Source organism: Morus notabilis, unplaced genomic scaffold, assembly GCF_000414095.1.
Source record: "Morus notabilis unplaced genomic scaffold, ASM41409v2 Scaffold45, whole genome shotgun sequence".
Classification (NCBI taxonomy): Eukaryota; Viridiplantae; Streptophyta; class Magnoliopsida; order Rosales; family Moraceae; genus Morus; species Morus notabilis.
The window spans coordinates 1301390-1319813 of record NW_010366164.1 but is presented as its reverse complement, the minus strand read 5'-3'; the positions used below and the strand labels follow the sequence as shown (position 1 = coordinate 1319813).

At 33.9% G+C, this 18424-nt stretch overlaps 2 protein-coding genes across 2 annotated transcripts; both read right to left on the bottom strand.

The window, feature by feature from the left end:
* Positions 1–406: 406 nt before the first annotated feature.
* Positions 407–1495, bottom strand: LOC21410147 (ethylene-responsive transcription factor ERF109). The gene has a single exon (XM_010109640.2). The coding sequence runs from the start codon at positions 1426–1428 to the stop codon at positions 472–474; it is 957 nt and encodes a 318-aa protein (XP_010107942.2). The 5' UTR covers positions 1429–1495; the 3' UTR covers positions 407–471.
* A 6632-nt stretch (positions 1496–8127) lies between these two features.
* LOC21410145 (LAG1 longevity assurance homolog 2) lies at positions 8128–13631 on the bottom strand. Its single transcript, XM_010109638.2, has 6 exons — positions 13160–13631; positions 11674–11882; positions 10947–11102; positions 9321–9506; positions 9036–9214; positions 8128–8528 (listed from the first exon to the last, which is right to left on the bottom strand). Exons 1-6 carry the CDS (start codon positions 13274–13276, stop codon positions 8509–8511), a joined length of 867 nt encoding a protein of 288 aa, XP_010107940.2. The 5' UTR covers positions 13277–13631; the 3' UTR covers positions 8128–8508.
* Positions 13632–18424: the final 4793 nt, after the last annotated feature.

Sequence of the window (18424 nt, the reverse complement as noted above, 5' to 3'; positions counted from 1 at the left end):
CCTTTAGTCCGTACTAGAAGTTTGGGAGTGGGAGTGGTAGTGGGAGTGGGACCCACCTGCTTCTTTCCAGGGGTTTGCCTCTTACTCGTCATCTTTTTTAAGGTCAGTGGAGTTGCCACGTGTGGGCCCCAATCAACACTTCCTCCAGCAGCCAAACATTCCCGATCCAAACCCGCAGCAAAGTTTCCCAGACATAGGATTTTCCAAAATTGGCATACATAGAAATAGACAACAGTTCTTTATAGTAATACTTACATTTATTTATTTATATCAAAATAATAATAAAAACAAAATACTTCATTAATTTCATTGAGCAAAATTATTGGTTAAAATTGCAACAATTAATTTGTGATTTTTTCACTAAAACTTCATCACAATCTCTAAACTTATGCAAAAAAAATCAAAATAAAAAGAAAAAATATACAATATATATTGAAGTGAATAATAAGGAGCTCCAAGAACTAATTGAATTCAAGAATAATTAAAAATCCCAGAGCCGTTGCCGGAGTCTGAAGAATGATCACCGGAAAAATCCATCAACCACTTATGAATATCCTCGTCCCAGAAATCACTACTACTCTGAAGATCTTTCTCAATATCCATCGAATCAAACCTTATATGATCATCCGCATGAGCCGACATTAATCCGCTGCTACTCGGATTCTCTGAACTTTCCTGCTCCTGCGCCGCCGGCATCGCCGCGTGTAGGCGAACTTCTTCTGCAGTGTTGATCGACGAAGTACTAGCATTAATCGCATTGCTCTGGACGTTGGTCCTCAAGGAGGTGTCCGGGAAGGGGAAGTTGAGCTTGGCCCGTGGGCCGCGGAAATCAATGGCGGCCTTGTCGTAGGCCCTGGCCGCCTCCTCGGCCGTGTTGAACGTCCCGAGCCAGACCCGAGTGGCCCGCCTCGGGTCCCGAATCTCCGCAGCCCATTTCCCCCACGGCCTCTGTCTCACTCCTCTGTAATTCTTCTTCCCCATTCTCTTCCTTGGAGCAGGCCTACTATTACTACTACCACTGCTGATGTGATTATTATTATTATTTGCATTAATCATCGTCATTTCGTTGTGATTTTGTGGAGAAGATGAAATTGGCGAGAAAAGTTTGCACCCCAAGCACCTTTCGATGTCAAGCCCACACACTTGACACGTGTCCAAATCCTCGGCGCGGAACTGATTATTATTGTCACCGCCGCTGATCATGGCGTCGGCGAAGAGAGGGAATTGGAGGAATTCGGGGGCTGCGGAGGCGGAATCGTTACCGGAGACGATGTTACGGAGGGTGGAGACCATGATGGAGAACTCCTGATCGTGCGTGAGGAGGCGGCGGGTGGCCGGCGGCGCAGGAGGAGGAGGAGGAGGATAAGAGGCGGAGAATGGCGGCGGAGGAGATTCCGATAGATTCTGTCTCTTGGGCGACATTTGCATGTACTTTGTTGTTCGGTTTTTTCAGTTGGGGATGATTGTTGTGAAGTTGATTTGTTTTTGTATTTGTGTTGACTCAAAAATGAGGAGGGAGAAAGAGAGAGAGGAGTTTATATATATAGACGCGTTTGAAACGATGGTGACGTGGCGAGACAGGCTGTACGCAGAACGCACACGGCGTACTAGAGGCACGTGGGGAAGATATTGAATTTTTTTTTTATTTTTGTTTATTTTTGAACGAACGAGTAATCAATTGTGGTGGTGGGACCCATGGAGGGGGCAAGAGAGGGGATTACGTGGCCGGCGGGTGGTGTCCACTCTTGAACTTTAAAGGCCAGAGCTGAAGCTTCGTGGTCTGTGGCTTGTGTGAGTGGGAAGCTCACTACGGTTAGAATTTTTGGGGTTATTTTTGTAATTTTAACACATCTGTTGTCTTTTATTTATTTTTTAAATTTATATATATCCCTTTCCTGTTTATTGGCAGTTACAGTTAGAGCGGCTGCCACGTCATTGTCGGAGCTGATTTCATGAGCTACGTCATCTACTGTTTTTGTAAAGCTGGAGCATGTCGTCTTGCTACGCCCTATCGTCATTTTTTTTTTAATTTTAAAAAATATTACAACAGACATGTTTTCTTATTACAACAGATGTAATTTCTTAAGCAATAACTTATTGCTTAAGAAATTACAGAAACTATAAATATTTGTTGTAATATAACTTGATATCTTATTTTGATATTTTAAAATATAATAAATATAAAAAGATACATAAATAATGTTAGTAAAAAAATAATACGTAATTACCTTTACAAAATTGATATTTTTATCGATATTTATTGAAATTTTCTCAAAAATTTATGAAAGTTCTTTGATATTTTTGAAATTTTTGCTAAAATTTCAGAATTTCTAAAGAATTTTTCGTAAATTTTGATAAATATCAGAAAAATTCGTTTACATCTAAAATATTTTGACACCTTAAATTACAAAAATTTATGTGAAAATTTTAGAAATGTCAAAGAAATTTTTGTCCATGCTTAAGAGCAATAACTTTTTATGCACATTTATTTATTTTCCTTTATTTTTTGTAGGATTTAATGTTTAAAACTACACTAGCTAGGTTAGGGTTTGAAATACAAGAATTTGTTATATGATCAGAAATTGTCTATCAATTTGACTTAGATATATACGAGAGTGGGGGCTTAGTTATCCCTGACTAAGTCATGGTCATGTATTTAATTAGGAAAAAAAAAGTCATTGTCATGTGGTTGTATCCATATAAATATTGTTCATATAGTCAGAAGATTTGCGTTTTGGGTTTTTGTGACATTAGTTTATTATGCACATGAAACATGACATTATGGGTCGTGCAAGTTCTTTGAAGATGTCATAAATTAAGGCTTTTAATTATAAACTCATTTAAATGAAACTTAGAGATATTTTATGTTATATAACCGTTGACTTAGTCTAATGGTAATTTTACATCTAATTTAACGTTTAATTTTTGAAACCCTAATCCTAAAATAAAAAAAAAGATTATTAGTCTACTTTTCTTGTTTAAGAGAAATTTAAACGAACGTAATAACGCCTATCATACATTTGGACCACATGAATCAAATATACTTTTTCCATGCTTGAATCTTTGTCAACTACCTTTTTTTTTTTTTTTTTTTTTTTTTTTTTTTTTTTTTTTTCTTTTGGAAACTCCCACTCCCTTTTTTTTTTTTTTTTTTTTTTTTTTCTTTCTTTCTCTCTTCTTGAACTATCAAGTACGTTTAGTTTATTAGTTATAATCGCAGTCCTATATCCAGCAAAAAATAAAAGCTAATTAAAATTAATTTGGAGTTTGAACTATCTTAGTACATTAATTGATCTAAAAATTCGGTCTCTTGAATTTCAACTGCGACCACCATACTTCTAGCATTTACTTACGTACTTGTTTACCATGATTTTAAAAAAAAAAAAAAAAAAATTAAAATCCACATAATTTCTGGTCCAACCTTTGTCCGTTTATTCAAAGAAAAAGTCCAACTTTATGATAATTCAAATAACAGATCAGCAGCAGCTGTCAATGGAACTCCATATGTAGGCCGATTTGTATATACACGTGGTTTTGGTGTGTACATATATTAACCAAAAATAGAATGTACAGAACATTGGATGTTATGTATGAAAGCCTGGGACCAATCACTATCCAGAAAAAAGTTCAATACAGCCAGACATTTGTAATGTCAAAGCCTATAGAAAACAAGTACCACGGTCTTCCAAATAAATAGTTGACCACATCAACGATGTCTACCTGGTTTTGGCTGGCCGTTGATCATCATCTGATAGTCATAATGGACGGTGGTTTTCGGCCGTTTTTCACAGCCCAACCTGGTGGTCCCTACCCGACCCGGACCCGTATGTTCATGAATCCGAATCTTCATTTTTGTTCTTATTCTCCCTAGATAATGTAAAACTGTTTTAACCTTTTGTTTTCCCTTTTTAAAAAGAAAATTCTATTCTCTAGCAATCACTCGAATATTGGGTTCCACCCTTTGCCAAAAATAAATAAATAAATAAATTTGTTGGATTTTACATATGAAACCAAACAATGTTAAAGACATGAATTTGGACAATTGATCCAGGAGCTTAAGAAACGTGTATTTTTTTTTGTTTCAAGAGAAAATCATGAATCAAAATTATGTTGAAAATTCTATCACCTGCTTTGTTATAATCAAGCAATAAAGCAAGTCTTATTCAATATTTTTTTGGTTGCAATATTATTTTGATTAATTTATATATTTGCATGCCAGGTGCATGATAGTACCCCTAATACTATTAATATCCAATGAATTTAAGGGCTTATAAGTTCTAACTACTTCGAAGGTACTAAAGTGAAAAAGTAGATACCGTATTTAACGTTTCTTACATTTTTGGCATTAATTCCTTGGGGAAAAAAGCCAAGAGCTTTCCACTTAAAAAAATAAAAATGTCAGACATAATTATTTCAACAGAATGTCATATAGATCGTTGAGCGGTAGAACCTGGGTAGCATTGAGAGATTCAAGTTGACCTATAAAGACCGAAGTAAATATAAAAAGGTTGACCTATATGGCTTTGTCAATATAATTGGTACATTCATCTACAAAAGAAAATTGTTCAATTCCCCGCAATCCACATTTGGAAAGGATTAGCTGTGGCTTAACCAATTGGTAAATGATATAAAAAGTAGAAGGAAAAAAAAAAGGCTAATTTTTAGCCTTAATCAATTGTTATATGGTATTAAAAAGGTGGAAGGAAAAAAAAGACATTTGATTTTATTAGGGTGCTTTTTGCTTATTATATTTGTTATTTGGGATGTGACGGCACGCCGATCAAGGTTTTATTTTTCAACTACAGTGTCTGGTGTTGTTAGCTGATTTTCTGATATGTTTCTTATGGGCTTGAAATTTGCAAGCATTTGAAAAACACTTTTTTAATGGACTCAGATACTTGCAAATGAGGTAAAGTGGCACATTATGTGAAATTTTGACGTTAATATATATTTGACGTTACTTGGTTCAGATTTCAGAATCTTATTATTAGCAATCACCCTCTAGAAACCGAGTTTGCCTACTCTGGACCGCACTTTCATCAAACACAACTTGTTTGATGTGGGAATTTGTCGGCTATGATGTTGACATTTCATATTTACATAGAAAATTATTATCTCAAAACGAGAGAGAGAGAGAGAGAGAGAGAGAGAGAGAGAGAGAGAGAGAGTGTGAATTGGGTACACATCAAAATTCTCTTTTATTTACTCGTTTAAGAATTGGAGATGTTACAAACGTACCACTTGACATTAAGAGCCAGGCATACACCAGTTTCTCCATTTTAATTTGTCTCCTTCGATGGGATTCATATCGTCCACGCTAAGAAAGGATTGGACGTTGGAGATTATTTTTTGGTCTCTCCTGATTTGATAATTTCAAGGGAGATCCTGATTACAGCAAAAAATGTTGATGTTTAGGGAACAGTATTAGGATTGATTAATGACATGAAAGAAAGGATTTTATTATTTATTTATTATTTATTATTATTATTATTATTAAATTATTATTTTGTCTCTGGACTGGATTGATTGTGGCTAACAACAGCTGCCTTTTTCTGAAGCTAAAAGCCTGATTATAAACTGCCTTATATGAGGACCCTGTGATTTTCGGTGTTAATAGAGATATTATTTTAAGGAGATAAATACCCCTTTACACAGTACTTTTTTGATGAATTTACTATTCATTTAGTAGTTTAAACCACAATTACTAATCTTTTTACTGCAGTATTCAAACCTACATGCAACTAATAACCACTGTTGAAAGTACTATCAATATGATGATATACTACTTCTTTATAGTATCTCCTATAATTAATATGTCAATTATAAATTTAACATTTGAGTACAAAAAAACTCTCCAATATAATGTTATTTGTTGTGCTAAATTTTTCATATGCTATACTTTATGATAAATTTCTAACCAAGTATAGCATATGAAAAATTTAACATTTGATTACTATTGGTTGAAGTGTTTACCTTTTTTTCATGTAATCAATGCAACATTTTCAATTTCTAATTATTTTAAAAATAAAAGTTTACTTTTACAATTTTCAAAGCTTAATAGTTATAAGAAAAAGTATATTTAACATTTTAAATAGCATTATACATTGGAGTAAAAATGAAAATAACATACTATATTATAATTTTTGATGCTAAATATACAATTGGCATTAGCATTTATATTGAAGATGGTTTTATATATCAATGTAACATTTATTTTATTAGTAAATGAAAATTTTCCGTTAAATTTTTTTAATATTTATTTTGTTTTTTTAATTATATTTATTTGTTTTACATTGATAGAGTGATACTATTCTACACCAACAGTAAAATTTAGGACTAATTTCAAAAATTTCCTCCGAACTATAACTATTTTAACACTTTACCCCCCGAATTTTAAAAAGTAACATCCGTTCCTCTCAAACTTTGTTCCGTTAACAAGTTTTCTCTTTCTGTTACAATGAGTGACATAATTCACCACGTGTCAGGCGCATGACTCATCTGAGGATAGTATTATCGTAAATTAACCTGCAACAACCCTTCCAAGCGTTAAAGAAAGAAAACCTATATCTTGAACAACATAAAGATTAGGAAAAATAAAGGAAGAATAATGAATCCAAGACGGAATCATCGGAGTTGAAAGGCTCCAGACAGATACTGCAAGAGTCTTCTTCGAAGTTGTCGTCGGAAGGGGACGGCGATTGCGATGAAGACGAAGATGAAGTTATGATCGCCATTGAATTTTCTGCATAACCAGAAGAAGATGAAGACGAAAAAGAAGTGAAAGCCGCCATTGAAGAGTGAAAGTGAAGGAGTGATATGCAATGTTGAAGAGAGAGAGAGAGAGAGAGAGTTTATGGAAGAGAGAAGAAGTAGAAGGGAGGTGAAGAAGAAAGGAACCCTAGTAAAAGTGGTAGGGAAAGAGAAAGTGAAGATGATGGTCAAAGAATATATGATGAATTTTTTCAATAAAAATGGGAAATTATCATATTATGAGGGTATAAGCGTAATTGCGTTTTTAATTCTCACTAAATAAGTGACACGTGACAATTCCATCACTTATTGTAACAAAAAGGGAAAACTTGTTAACGAAATAAAATTTGGAGAGAACATATATTACTTTTTAAAATTTAGAGGGTAAAGTGTTACAAGAGTTTCTCGAGAAATTTTTGAAATTAATCCTAAAATTTATTATATCACAATTGATAGGGGTAAGGAGAGTATTGTCCAATACTAATCCAGCGTCAGTGTACAATTTTTCTTACAATTTCTGTTGGCTTTACCGAGTTGTTAGAATCAAATGGTTTGGGTGACGATCCTATTTACTGGATCTCTATCAATTTCAACTTAGTGTCTTTTGTTTCTTTCTTTTCTTTTTTCATTTTGTTTGGTCCCCTTCACCAAAGAATCAGATATTCGCACTTTCGAGCATCTTCTTCTCAACCAACAGTTCAAAATTTAGAGTTACCTTTTTTTTTCGTATAGACAACCAATTTCATACCTAAAGATTGCATTTGCAGGTATTCTGAACTTCCGGAAAAGACTTTGATTATTACATCTCAATCAAATAGCTTTACTTTTTATTTATTGTTTCTTATTTTCACAAAATACTCGGAATATGCCCCTGCAGAAGAATGAATGATTGGAATCTGAAATACAGTTAAAAAGGATTTACTTCTCTCCATCTCAGCTATTTTTGCCTTAAAATTGTATGGACAGATAAATGGTTTTGCTTTTTATTAGAAAGCTTGCACGTCATAACACAATCAATGACTTATGTACCCCTTTGTAGTTGTTCTAAATGACAATTGCATTCCACTGGTGGGATTAGTTTATTCCTTCTATAAGCGCTGGATGGCGGTGTAAGGACACAATCAATCCCCCTTTTTTTACTACGAAAAAGAAAAAAAAAATGAACCTTTCCGAAGGCAATTCATCAAGGAAAACAAGAGCTCAACGATGCAAAAGAAAACCGGATAAAAACAGCACAAAACAAATAATAAGCAGCAATGACATTACAGTCCCATCTTATTATCGTGATCAAGTGTTTCAAGATCAAAATCTGGAGCAATACACCATTACTATATTTCTTGCATATCAAGTTCAAAATTGGCTAATCTAGAAAAATATATTACAGAACACCTTCATGAAAAGAATTAACAGAAATATATTTCAGTTCTCCAAGTGAAGATTGATCAGTGATTTCAAAAAAAAAAAAAAAAAAAAAAAGAGAGAAAAAAAGAAAGATAATCTAGAGAAAACAATCATACAAGAATTGCCTATTATTTGTACACCAAAACGATAGCAAGATGACTATCCCTGATGTCCCCACCTCAGCTCTAGCCCAAGAATTAGATTTGAGAAAAAAAAAAAATTAACAATGATAATTATAAACAAAGTGAACCCCCTTCCTACAGCCACATAAAACACTTTTGATAAGCCCACAAACCTCCCCAATGAACAGGTTGCTGAGAAAAAGGCAAACAAGAAGAATTCGAACAAAATCTTCATTTAATCATCGTCCTCTGAATCTGTAGACAAATTAGGAAAAAAAAAAAAATCAGTCACAAGAAGAAAGATGAAGTTCACAGTACTTCAGTAAATACACGAGTATTAATCAGCCAAATCAACTTCCAATCCCCATATCTCCCACCGAAAGTGAAATAGCATCCATGACAAGTAACTATACAATGGTTAATACGACATATTACTCTTTTCACTGAATATTTCCTAAAACTAAGTAGGAGTTCACTTATAGCATGTACTCTTCTGCAGGCAAAAAGAGTGGGAGTTGTTGGATAATTCTTTTGATTTAAAATTTCCAACAACTACCTAAGCAGTTACTGATACCTAAGCAGTTACACTGACCTTTGAGGTGATGTATACTGTCAACCTAAAAACTACTTAATCACGCATCCATATTAATAACGGTAACTTTTCGAAAGGAAAACCGCTAAAAAATGCTCCTGGAGAGAGTGAGAGAAACAGTCTTAAAAACATGACAACATGCTACTCGATTTATATTCCTAATTGCTTACCAGATCTAATATCTTCTCCAACTTTTCCTCTATTTTTTAGCTGTCTTCTGATCATTGAACATATGAGCACCCACCAGTATATATGGAAAACAAGCAGCATAAGTAACATAGTATTGAAAACGTAGTAGGTGAATCTGTAAAAGGCCTCTGATGGCGGCATGAACTCACAAAGGTGATAGAAAAAAAAAAAAAAAAAAAAAAAAAAAAAAAAACCACATAAGTTAATATAAACCAACCACTTTACATATAATGTGGTATTACAAAAAGTTTTGTCACAGGGCAAACCTTGACGACTTTATGACCCAAAACGGAAAAAATATTAGACGTAGTACGAGCCATGAAAAAGCAAAACATCCAAAGAACACACTTGCTGCAAGCTCCTTTTCTGAATATTTGAAAACCTTTGCAGCCTCCATAAACACATCACTTGCGTCATGCAGGGCAAGGACAATTGAGCCTATGCGGAAAAACCTGTAATGGGACAATTTATTACCTCTTTTATCACAGGAATTTTCCTTGTAAATTTTATCTAGCATATCTTAAATTGATTTCATCCAGTAGAAAAATAAATTGAGGGAGAGACGGTGCATGATTCATGAGGGTCCAGTTCACTTTGAAAATTGTATTATCCTGTAATAAATGTACTCATATACACTTCAAAAATCTGGCAGAAAGCCTCTTAACTATGGAAGCCATTCTCAGATCAAGTGGTATCAACAGTCAGCACAATATAGAGCAACTGATATCATTATCAACATTTTATATAGCAAATGAAGTCAGAATTGATACTTCACACTTCACAGACCCAGAAGTTTAGGCTAACATGACACCGCGTATAGCTGCAGCCAATCTAAGTTACAAAGCGTTGGAAAAGAAAACTGCAAGATATAGTGACCACAGGTCCAGAAACTTGCACATCATCATGCCACTAAAAACAACTATCTGGAAGCACAATTAAGACTGCTACATAATACGAATGGTAAATTCCTGGGTATATGGATAAATACTCATGTCCGATTTTTAACAGTCAAGCAGGAAGGTGCAATAGAGATAAACGAATATGATTTCAGGTCGGAACAAATCCAATTACTATAAGCAAAGTGCAAAAGCATGACTAAGGATATCATTCTGCTTAATGTATTCACGGAGCTGGAAACTGTTAATAGTTGCTAAGAGATCCGTAACAGACATGAGCATAAACGCAAGTTCTTATATTGACCGGGAAATCGAAGTGGCAATGCTAATTATTTATACGTAAACAAGCCTGGATTTAATCCCTATATCCATATGAATTATAAAACATCTCACAACTATAGTTGTACAAGATATTTAAATTGAAAACATATAAACATCCCTCAGAGTAAAATTTCATCACTGCTCAAAGAAGAAGCAGGACTCTAGATAAAGAAAATGCTAAAAATGCCAACATAATCAACCTGCCTGAGAATCTATATGATCATTTTAGGCCAATATTACATCTCATGACAACAAACACTAAAACGCTTTTGTAACGCTAAGGTTATACCTGTAATTTGCAAGTTACTTCGTCTGTAAAAATTAAAAGCAAATATAATGCTATAATAGTATATTTATTTCTTACATCCCAACAAATAGTAAAAATCTATTTGTTAAACACAAAATTTTAAGAGAAAGGCAGCTCATAATTGCAGGCATAGTCAAGTAACAAATCCAGACCCACCTCATAGTCAAGTAACAAATCCAGACCCACCTCAATATTGAGGTAGTTCGAAATCCCCACCCCCAAGACTCGAGGCATGGACTGGAGATCCATAAAATTTATTTCTCAGGATCCCAAGACACAAAAACCAACAAGCTATTAACAAATAGAGTTATGTGTCATTCTGTATGAGTTGCAACTTTATAGCACTTGCATAAGACATGAAAGAATACCTTGTAAGGTATGAGTAACCAATCAGGATAACAGTTATTATGTGATGGGACATCATCACTGCGAAATCCTTCCTTCTAGTCTCCCAAGCAAGGAGAGCAGCAATACTATAGATGTAGAATCCACATTGGCACATATAGAAAAGCTTTAGTGGAAGCCTGAAATTAAGAAGAACAAAAAAAGGATCAATTTGAGTATTTTATGCAGTTATCAATTTGAGTATTTTAAAAAGTAACATCCGTTCTCCCTGATCTTTGTTCCGTTAACAAGTTTTATCATTCTGTTACAATGAGTGACGGAATTGTCACGTGTCACTTATTTAGTGAGAATTGAAAGCGCAATTACGCTTCCGGATCTAGTGGTTTATAATTTTGTCAATGCCCAACTACATTCACTAGCTAAATCATTGAAAACATGCAGCAACACATATACCTCCACAAATCTAACAAAACATGCAATTGCCCTAAAAACAGAAGAGAATGTATTTTAACCGTCTTCTCTTGCATAATAATACCTCACAAGATGAGTTCTTATATAATGTCAGCATATCTTTAAAAGACAGAAATAAAGCGAGCCAAAAGCATTCTTTTCTATGCGCTCTTTCCAATTTAAAATAAAATGTATGCAGAATAGCTGATGCAACACAGCCATGCTCAACCATTTAACAGAAGAAATAGGGTTCATCAGCCAACAAGTAGCGTTCCCTGTTCCCAGATGCATATTACTCACTTTAACTCCTGATCTGGCCAGCCTCTGAAGTACTCTTTGGTATCTCCGAACCACGGCTCGTTATAGGTAATTTTGAGAATGTATGCTTCAACACTAGCATAGTATGTCAACTTCCACATTGACTCGGAGCATTTTACAATCTTTGCTCGCCTAGCGTCATTAATCTTCAATGGAACAGATCCATTACTCAACAACCAGGTGGCCACCCTCTGAGATGAAATAGAGAAAAAAAAATTCTGGTAAGTAATAGCAAGTGAACAACAAATCGACTGTTCATTATGTTCTGATTTCCTGTTCTTTCCAAAAACAAGTTTGATGGGCAAAGCATCGATGGTCAAAATCAGGAATATCACAGCAACAGAAATGCTACATATACAGTCAAAAGTATGATTTGTGTAGTTGCATTTGTATCACTGAGAATTCATTCGTCCATCATTCTTGGACAACAATAGGCCATAACCTATGACAAATAATTCTTTTCTGATCTCGGAGCCCAAAACAGGGCCGTACTCAGGGCACACTACTCATCATCAAGTCGCCAACGGTTTTCCACGTTGGTTTACTTTAACCAAAATTCTTATTTATTCGACATATAAGGCACGGTTGGAATTCATTTCAAAATGATTTTGTCTTTTGTATGAAAATGAAAATGAAAACGTTTTCAATGTTAGACAGAAATTATTTTTAAAAATGCATTTGGTAGTTTTATCAAGAGATTATTTTCAGTATAAAAAAACTCATTAATGTCTCTCTCTCTGCTCGAGAGAGGAGAAAACGAAAATAAAAAATGAAAAACGACTAAAAGTTATTTTTCATTTCTCTCATTTTACACTAAACTAAAAAATCATTTTCATTTTCCTTTTTTGTCTTTATTGCGCCAAACGCTGTTTAAAAACATTTTCATTTTTTTTTTTTGAAAATCGTGAAAAATAAAAACGGGATCCAACACGGCCATAATTTCTTGTCCTCTTCGTTATTACATCAAGATTCTGTCTCGTAATCAACAACTCAAATCCTAAAATCGCCCTTGGATCACAGCAATGTAAATTTCTAATTTCTATCTCCAAGGAAGCTCAAAATCACGCTAAATTCCCTCCAACACTGTCTAATTTAAGGGCAAAAATACCATTTTATAAAATCCCGTGATTCTCAAACTTGTAGATGTCATAACATGAAGTAAAAGAAAACAAACACAACCTTTTCACGCTTGAACTAAGCCGACAACCTTAAGAAAACCAAAAATAAAAATAAAAATAAAAATAAAAATAAAAGTAAATCGTAAGAATAAATCTGATCCAAAATTCCTAACTATGAAAGCAAATGAGAACGGGATACAGATATAATTAAAGGTGCTCTTTTCCTTTTCCATTCACATTTTATGACAAACGAACATAGGGAAAAAAAAAAGTTAGGCATGAAAATAGAAGATACGGACATTCAATAAACGTCAAGGGAATTGCGATCTAAATGCATAAAAGAATCTTACGCGAAAGATGAATCTGTCAAGGAAGAACCTGGCGACGACGAAGCTGAAGGCGAAGTAAACGGCGACGACGAAATGCCAAGCGATCTGCTCGCCATTGTAGCTCCAGATCGACTCCATGTGAGGCCTCGAACCACGATCGGAGTCACACGCATCAAACAATTGCTCGGCCACCAAAAACGACTCAAAATGCTTCAGAATCAGCAAACGAAACGAGAAAACTGTCCCCGATTATCTTCCATTCACCAACAATCAGAGAGATCTAAAAAAATTTGCCCTAATTCTGTTATCGGAGAAGAAGAAGAAGAAGAAGAGAGAAAAAAGGAAGGAACTATGGAGTTTGGGATTTGAGAGACAAAGTGGGAAAAGGAAAACGAGAATGAGATCTTAGGCGGAGGAGATGTCTTCTATAATTATATTCTTATTATTTAACAAATCATCGAGAGAGCTGCGTAAGGCGGGGACTTTTCTTTTTTTCTTTTTTTCGTTTTTTCGTTTTTTTTTTTTTTTTTTTTTGTTAGTGAGATGCGAAAGGTTTTATTTTATTTTATTTTTATTTTTTGGTAAGTGAGATGCGAGCTTGGATCCAAGAGAATATGGTAATGGGTCCCACATAAGGTCACATTCTTGTGTGACAATTTGTAGTCAACAATGTCCACTGGTGGGTGTGGTGGCATTCTTAGCGTACGTTCCTTTCTAGACTCAGTGCGTTTAGTTAATCCGTGTTATGATTCGTATCATAATTCATGATTTATTACAGTATTTTTTTTTCATAAAAAATACATATAAATTAAGAATAATTCTGAATTATAATTCTAAATCTATCAACTAAATATTAGTGTTCTTGAATTTAGTATATGAGAGAAAATATTATAATAAAAAAATTAAATTTAAATTATTATAAGAGAAAATATTGTAATATAAAATTTTAGTTCTGATTTGAATTAAGTAAAAGAACATGCCCTTAAATTTTGATTTGAAGAAACTACTTTGAAAGCACCGCTATTCCAATTTTCTTGGAAAGATTCAAATTTTCCCCACTATTATAGAAAGTCAAAAATTGAATTTATGCGAGAAAAATAATGTAATAAAAAAAATAAATTTAAATTTTTTTTAGAAAAAATACTATGACAATCGACATAAATTATTTAATAAATTATTGACGACAAGAAAATATGCCTAGATAATTGCACATTTGTTGGTAAAAACACACTCTCAATACATAATAGAAAAATAAATTGAAACAAAAATAACAAAAAAATAGAGAAAAAATTTATGTGGTTCGAAAAAATTTTCTACATCCATAAAAGAGGGAGAAAAATTCACTAACAGTTACAGAATTACACACTCAATAAATTTTCTCTCTCTATCTAAAACCCATTACACCATTATTTATCTCTCTCTTCACTTTTCTCTCTCTTGCAAAAGGAGGCAGCATGTCTCTACATTTTTTTCTGAGCACACACATAAAGCCTTACACAAAAAATTTATTTATAGACTCCTAATAAACCATAAAATAACCCTTGCCCAAAAACTAAAAATAATGACTTACCAAAAAACACAAAATAATAACTTTTTCAAACCCAATTTGAGTCACTTACCTAACAATCTTCACCTTGACTCAAATTATCTCAACTCACTCAATTGGGTCTCCAATCTCGACAGTCGTCATAGCACTGATGCTGCAAACTTCAACAAGAATAAACATGTGTCAAATTCAAACTCTCATCAAACTTGACATGAAGAACTGTCTTCTTCTTCAAAGCATCTTTAGTGTTACAGGTTTTCACCATCTTGCCTTTATTGTCTTTAATTGTTATCAACATCTTATTGCACTTTTTTACTCCTATAACTTCTTTCATAACAGAAGAAGACTTTTCTTGGCATGGTTCCTCCTTCATAGCTCCACCTACTACTGTTGTCCCGACTTCTGATAAGCTTATACAAGTTTTTTACTTTTTCACCCTTCATGGCTACTAAATCACCTATCTTAACTAGCATAAAACCACCTTTTACATAGTACTCACAACCTAAAGTGTCCAAAGCTCCAAAAAAAAAAAATCAAACTTCTCCTTAGTTGAGAAACATGCATAATATTTGTCAATATCTTCACAACTCCATCAAACATGTTCACCTTCACAGTACTTATTCCAACAGCTTTAGCACTAGAATCATTAGCCATCAATAAAGTACCAGCATCACATGGCTTATAAGAATCAAACCACTCTTTATGTGGACACATATGAAACGAGCATCCAGAATTCAAGATCTAAGACTCAAAAATATTTCCATCAGCAATAACAGAATAAACATACTTGTCACCAACAACATTTGCAGAATCTGAAGTTTCTTAGGGTTCTTGCTTTCTTCTTTCTTCTAAATGCTTCATCAGTTCTTCACAGTTTCTCCTAATATGTCCCTTCTTATGACAATAATAACACTCAATATCCTTCTTTGAGCGGGACTGGGAAGAATTATCTCTCTTATCATAATATCTCCCTCGCGACTGGCTCCTTCCCCTATCTGAATCTGACTTCGCCACTAAAACTTGTTCATTATGAGATGTAGTACTAGGTTTTTTCATATTTGCACTCTCTAACAGAGCAGTCGACACCTGATTAACGCCCAAAAGTGATGTTCACAAGCAGTCAATTGTAGCACTAGAGGGCAGTCGTATCCACAGAGAGATAACAAAATAACAAGAATGACTAACAGAATAAGAGCGTTAGAGAAAAGTGAATTAAAGAAAAATGAGAGTTTTTGAGATTTTTGTTGCAAATAAAATAAAAAGGAGAAAATCTATATGAAGAAAATGGTAAGGTGTTGAGAATCCCTAATGCTTCGTTCACCAATTCAAGTTTTGATTCACAAAATAAAAGAATCGAATAAATTAAATCTCTATGTTGGCTCAGAAAATATTATTATTACAAGTTATCCAAAATCGACAATATATCAATTTGATAATATTGCATTAAAAGACAATTTGTAAAATAATTTGAATGACAAAACAATGCATGACAGAATTACATAAGAAAAGCGTGACTTAACTTATATAAAAATTGGCACACAATATTTTGAAAAGTAATAAAAAAATAGATGAGATTTAATTCATTCAGATGTTGAACTTTATAGCACAAGGAATCAAAACTCTAAATTGGATCGCTCAACAGAAGTTCATCTCTAACCTCACTAAGAGAACTCTAGCCCAGCTTGCAAAACATTCTCACAAGTTCTAGAGAGAAAATATGAGACTGACAGCAAGATGACAGAAAATTGAATATTCAAAAGCTTTTTAAAACCTTAGGCCAACCCCTCTATTTATAGTATTCAGAGGTTGCCTGTCAAATAAGGAAATAAATAGTAAAATTACAAAATTACAAAAGAAAATGAAAGAAAATTAAATTACACATAAATTTGGATAAATCATATATTTGATTTAGAGAAGAAATCTGGTAATTTGCTCTAATTTTTGGGGAAGAAATTCAGATTCATCTAAAAGGGGACACGTGTCGAAGCTTGGATGGAGGAAGGGAATTGATTGCCACGTGTTGCACGCGGAGTGGGCGGACGGAGCTGGCGTTGGTCAGAGCAAGGGACATGTTGACAGCTGGCGCACATTCATTGGGAGGTCGGGCTGGCATCACAGGTGTGGGACCTATGCAGAGGGAAGCTTGGACGCGCGCTGATGGCTGCATGGAAGGAACGCGCCCTGTGAGGTGCAGCGTGCTAGTGACGCGCGAGGCGTGAGATGGCGAGAAGAAACGGGCGCAGATTCCTGCGCTGAGTGGTGGGGCCCACGAGTTGATGTTGGCTCGGCTAAGCTGCTCGGCTCTCTCTCTCTCTCTGATCGGCTCGCATAAAAGGCTTGGCTCCGACTGGTTGAAACTTGAAAACATGACTTTCATAGCTTATTTTTGTGTAGCTTTTTACACTGCTTTTTATCTGTAAATAATTAAGCAAAAACTAGACAAATTCTAATTAAAAATATTATGAATAAAAATGATGGAATTGTTTAATTAAAGCTTAAATATTTTAATATTAAATAAATCAAAAGCAGTATTTAGGGTGCATTTTCATGCACTAATCAACACCTCATCTACAGTCAATGTCATCTTTTCAACTAAAAGTGTAGTCACCAAAACCTCATATGATTTAGGTAGGGAGGCCAATAAAATTACCGCTTTATTTTCTTCATCAATTTTGACCTCTACACTTAACAATTGGGTTATGCACTTAATTAAAATTATTTGTATGATCCATAACATCAGTTTCCTCATTCATCTTCAACTCATACAATTGCTTCTTCAAATATAATCTATTTGTTAGGGATTTTGACATATTAACTTTTTTTAATTTTTTTCATAACTCATAAGGAAATGTTTCATTCATAACACTATATCAGGAGCCAAACTTAAACGAATAATGTTTACTGCTTTCGCTTCCAATTCTTTCCAATCTTCATCTTTCATATTTTCTGGCTTCTTTCCTTGCAACACTTTCAGTAATCCCTGCTGAATCAGAACATTTTTAACCGTACTCTACTAGATGTTGAAATTACTCTTTCCATCAAACTGGTCTCAAATTTTATCCTAGACATCATCTTGACCTCTTTTTTTTTTTTCTTTTAATCTTCACCACAGCTTTGATACTATTTGTTAGGGAAAAAATGCCCTCACACATACGCAGCAGAAAAATAAATTGAAATAAAAAATAATAGAAAAATAGAGAACACAAAGATTTAGGTGGTTCGGAAAAATTTTCTACATTCATGGAAAATGGAGAAAAATTCACTAACAGTTTCAGAATTATACACTTAACAAACTTTCTCACTTTCTCTCTCTATCCAAAACCCCTTACACTATTGTCTATCTCTCTCCTCACTTTTCTCTCTCTCAAAAAGAGGCACTCCGTCTCTACATTTTTTTCTGAGCACACACATAAAGTCTTGCACAAAACACTTATTTATAGACTACTAATAAACTATAAAATAACCATTGCTCAAAAACTGAAACCAATAACTCACCAAAAAATACAAAATAGTAACTTTTCTAAAACTAATTTAAGTTACTTACCTAACAATATTTGAGAAAATTCTATTATACTCATAGTAGATTAGGGAAAAAATGTTGAAAATAGACATTTGAAAACATAATATTTGATAATGAATAAAAACATAAATGGATAGAAATATGAGTTTCAATGTGGCTGCGTTTGCGTGTATGTGAAAGAGAGTGTGCAGACAACTAAGGCAGATTTATAAAAAAAAAA

Coding starts and splice junctions, on each gene's coding strand:
- LOC21410147 (XM_010109640.2), bottom strand. CDS start 1,428: ATGCAAATGTCGCCCAAGAGACAGAATCTATCGGAATCTCCTCCGCCG.
- LOC21410145 (XM_010109638.2), bottom strand. CDS start 13,276: ATGGAGTCGATCTGGAGCTACAATGGCGAGCAGATCGCTTGGCATTTC. Junction 11,883..13,159: donor TTGACAGATTCATCTTTCGC/GTAAGATTCTTT, acceptor ATTTCATCTCAG/AGGGTGGCCACCTGGTTGTT. Junction 8,529..9,035: donor TGGAGAAGATATTAGATCTG/GTAAGCAATTAG, acceptor ATTTGTCTACAG/ATTCAGAGGACGATGATTAA.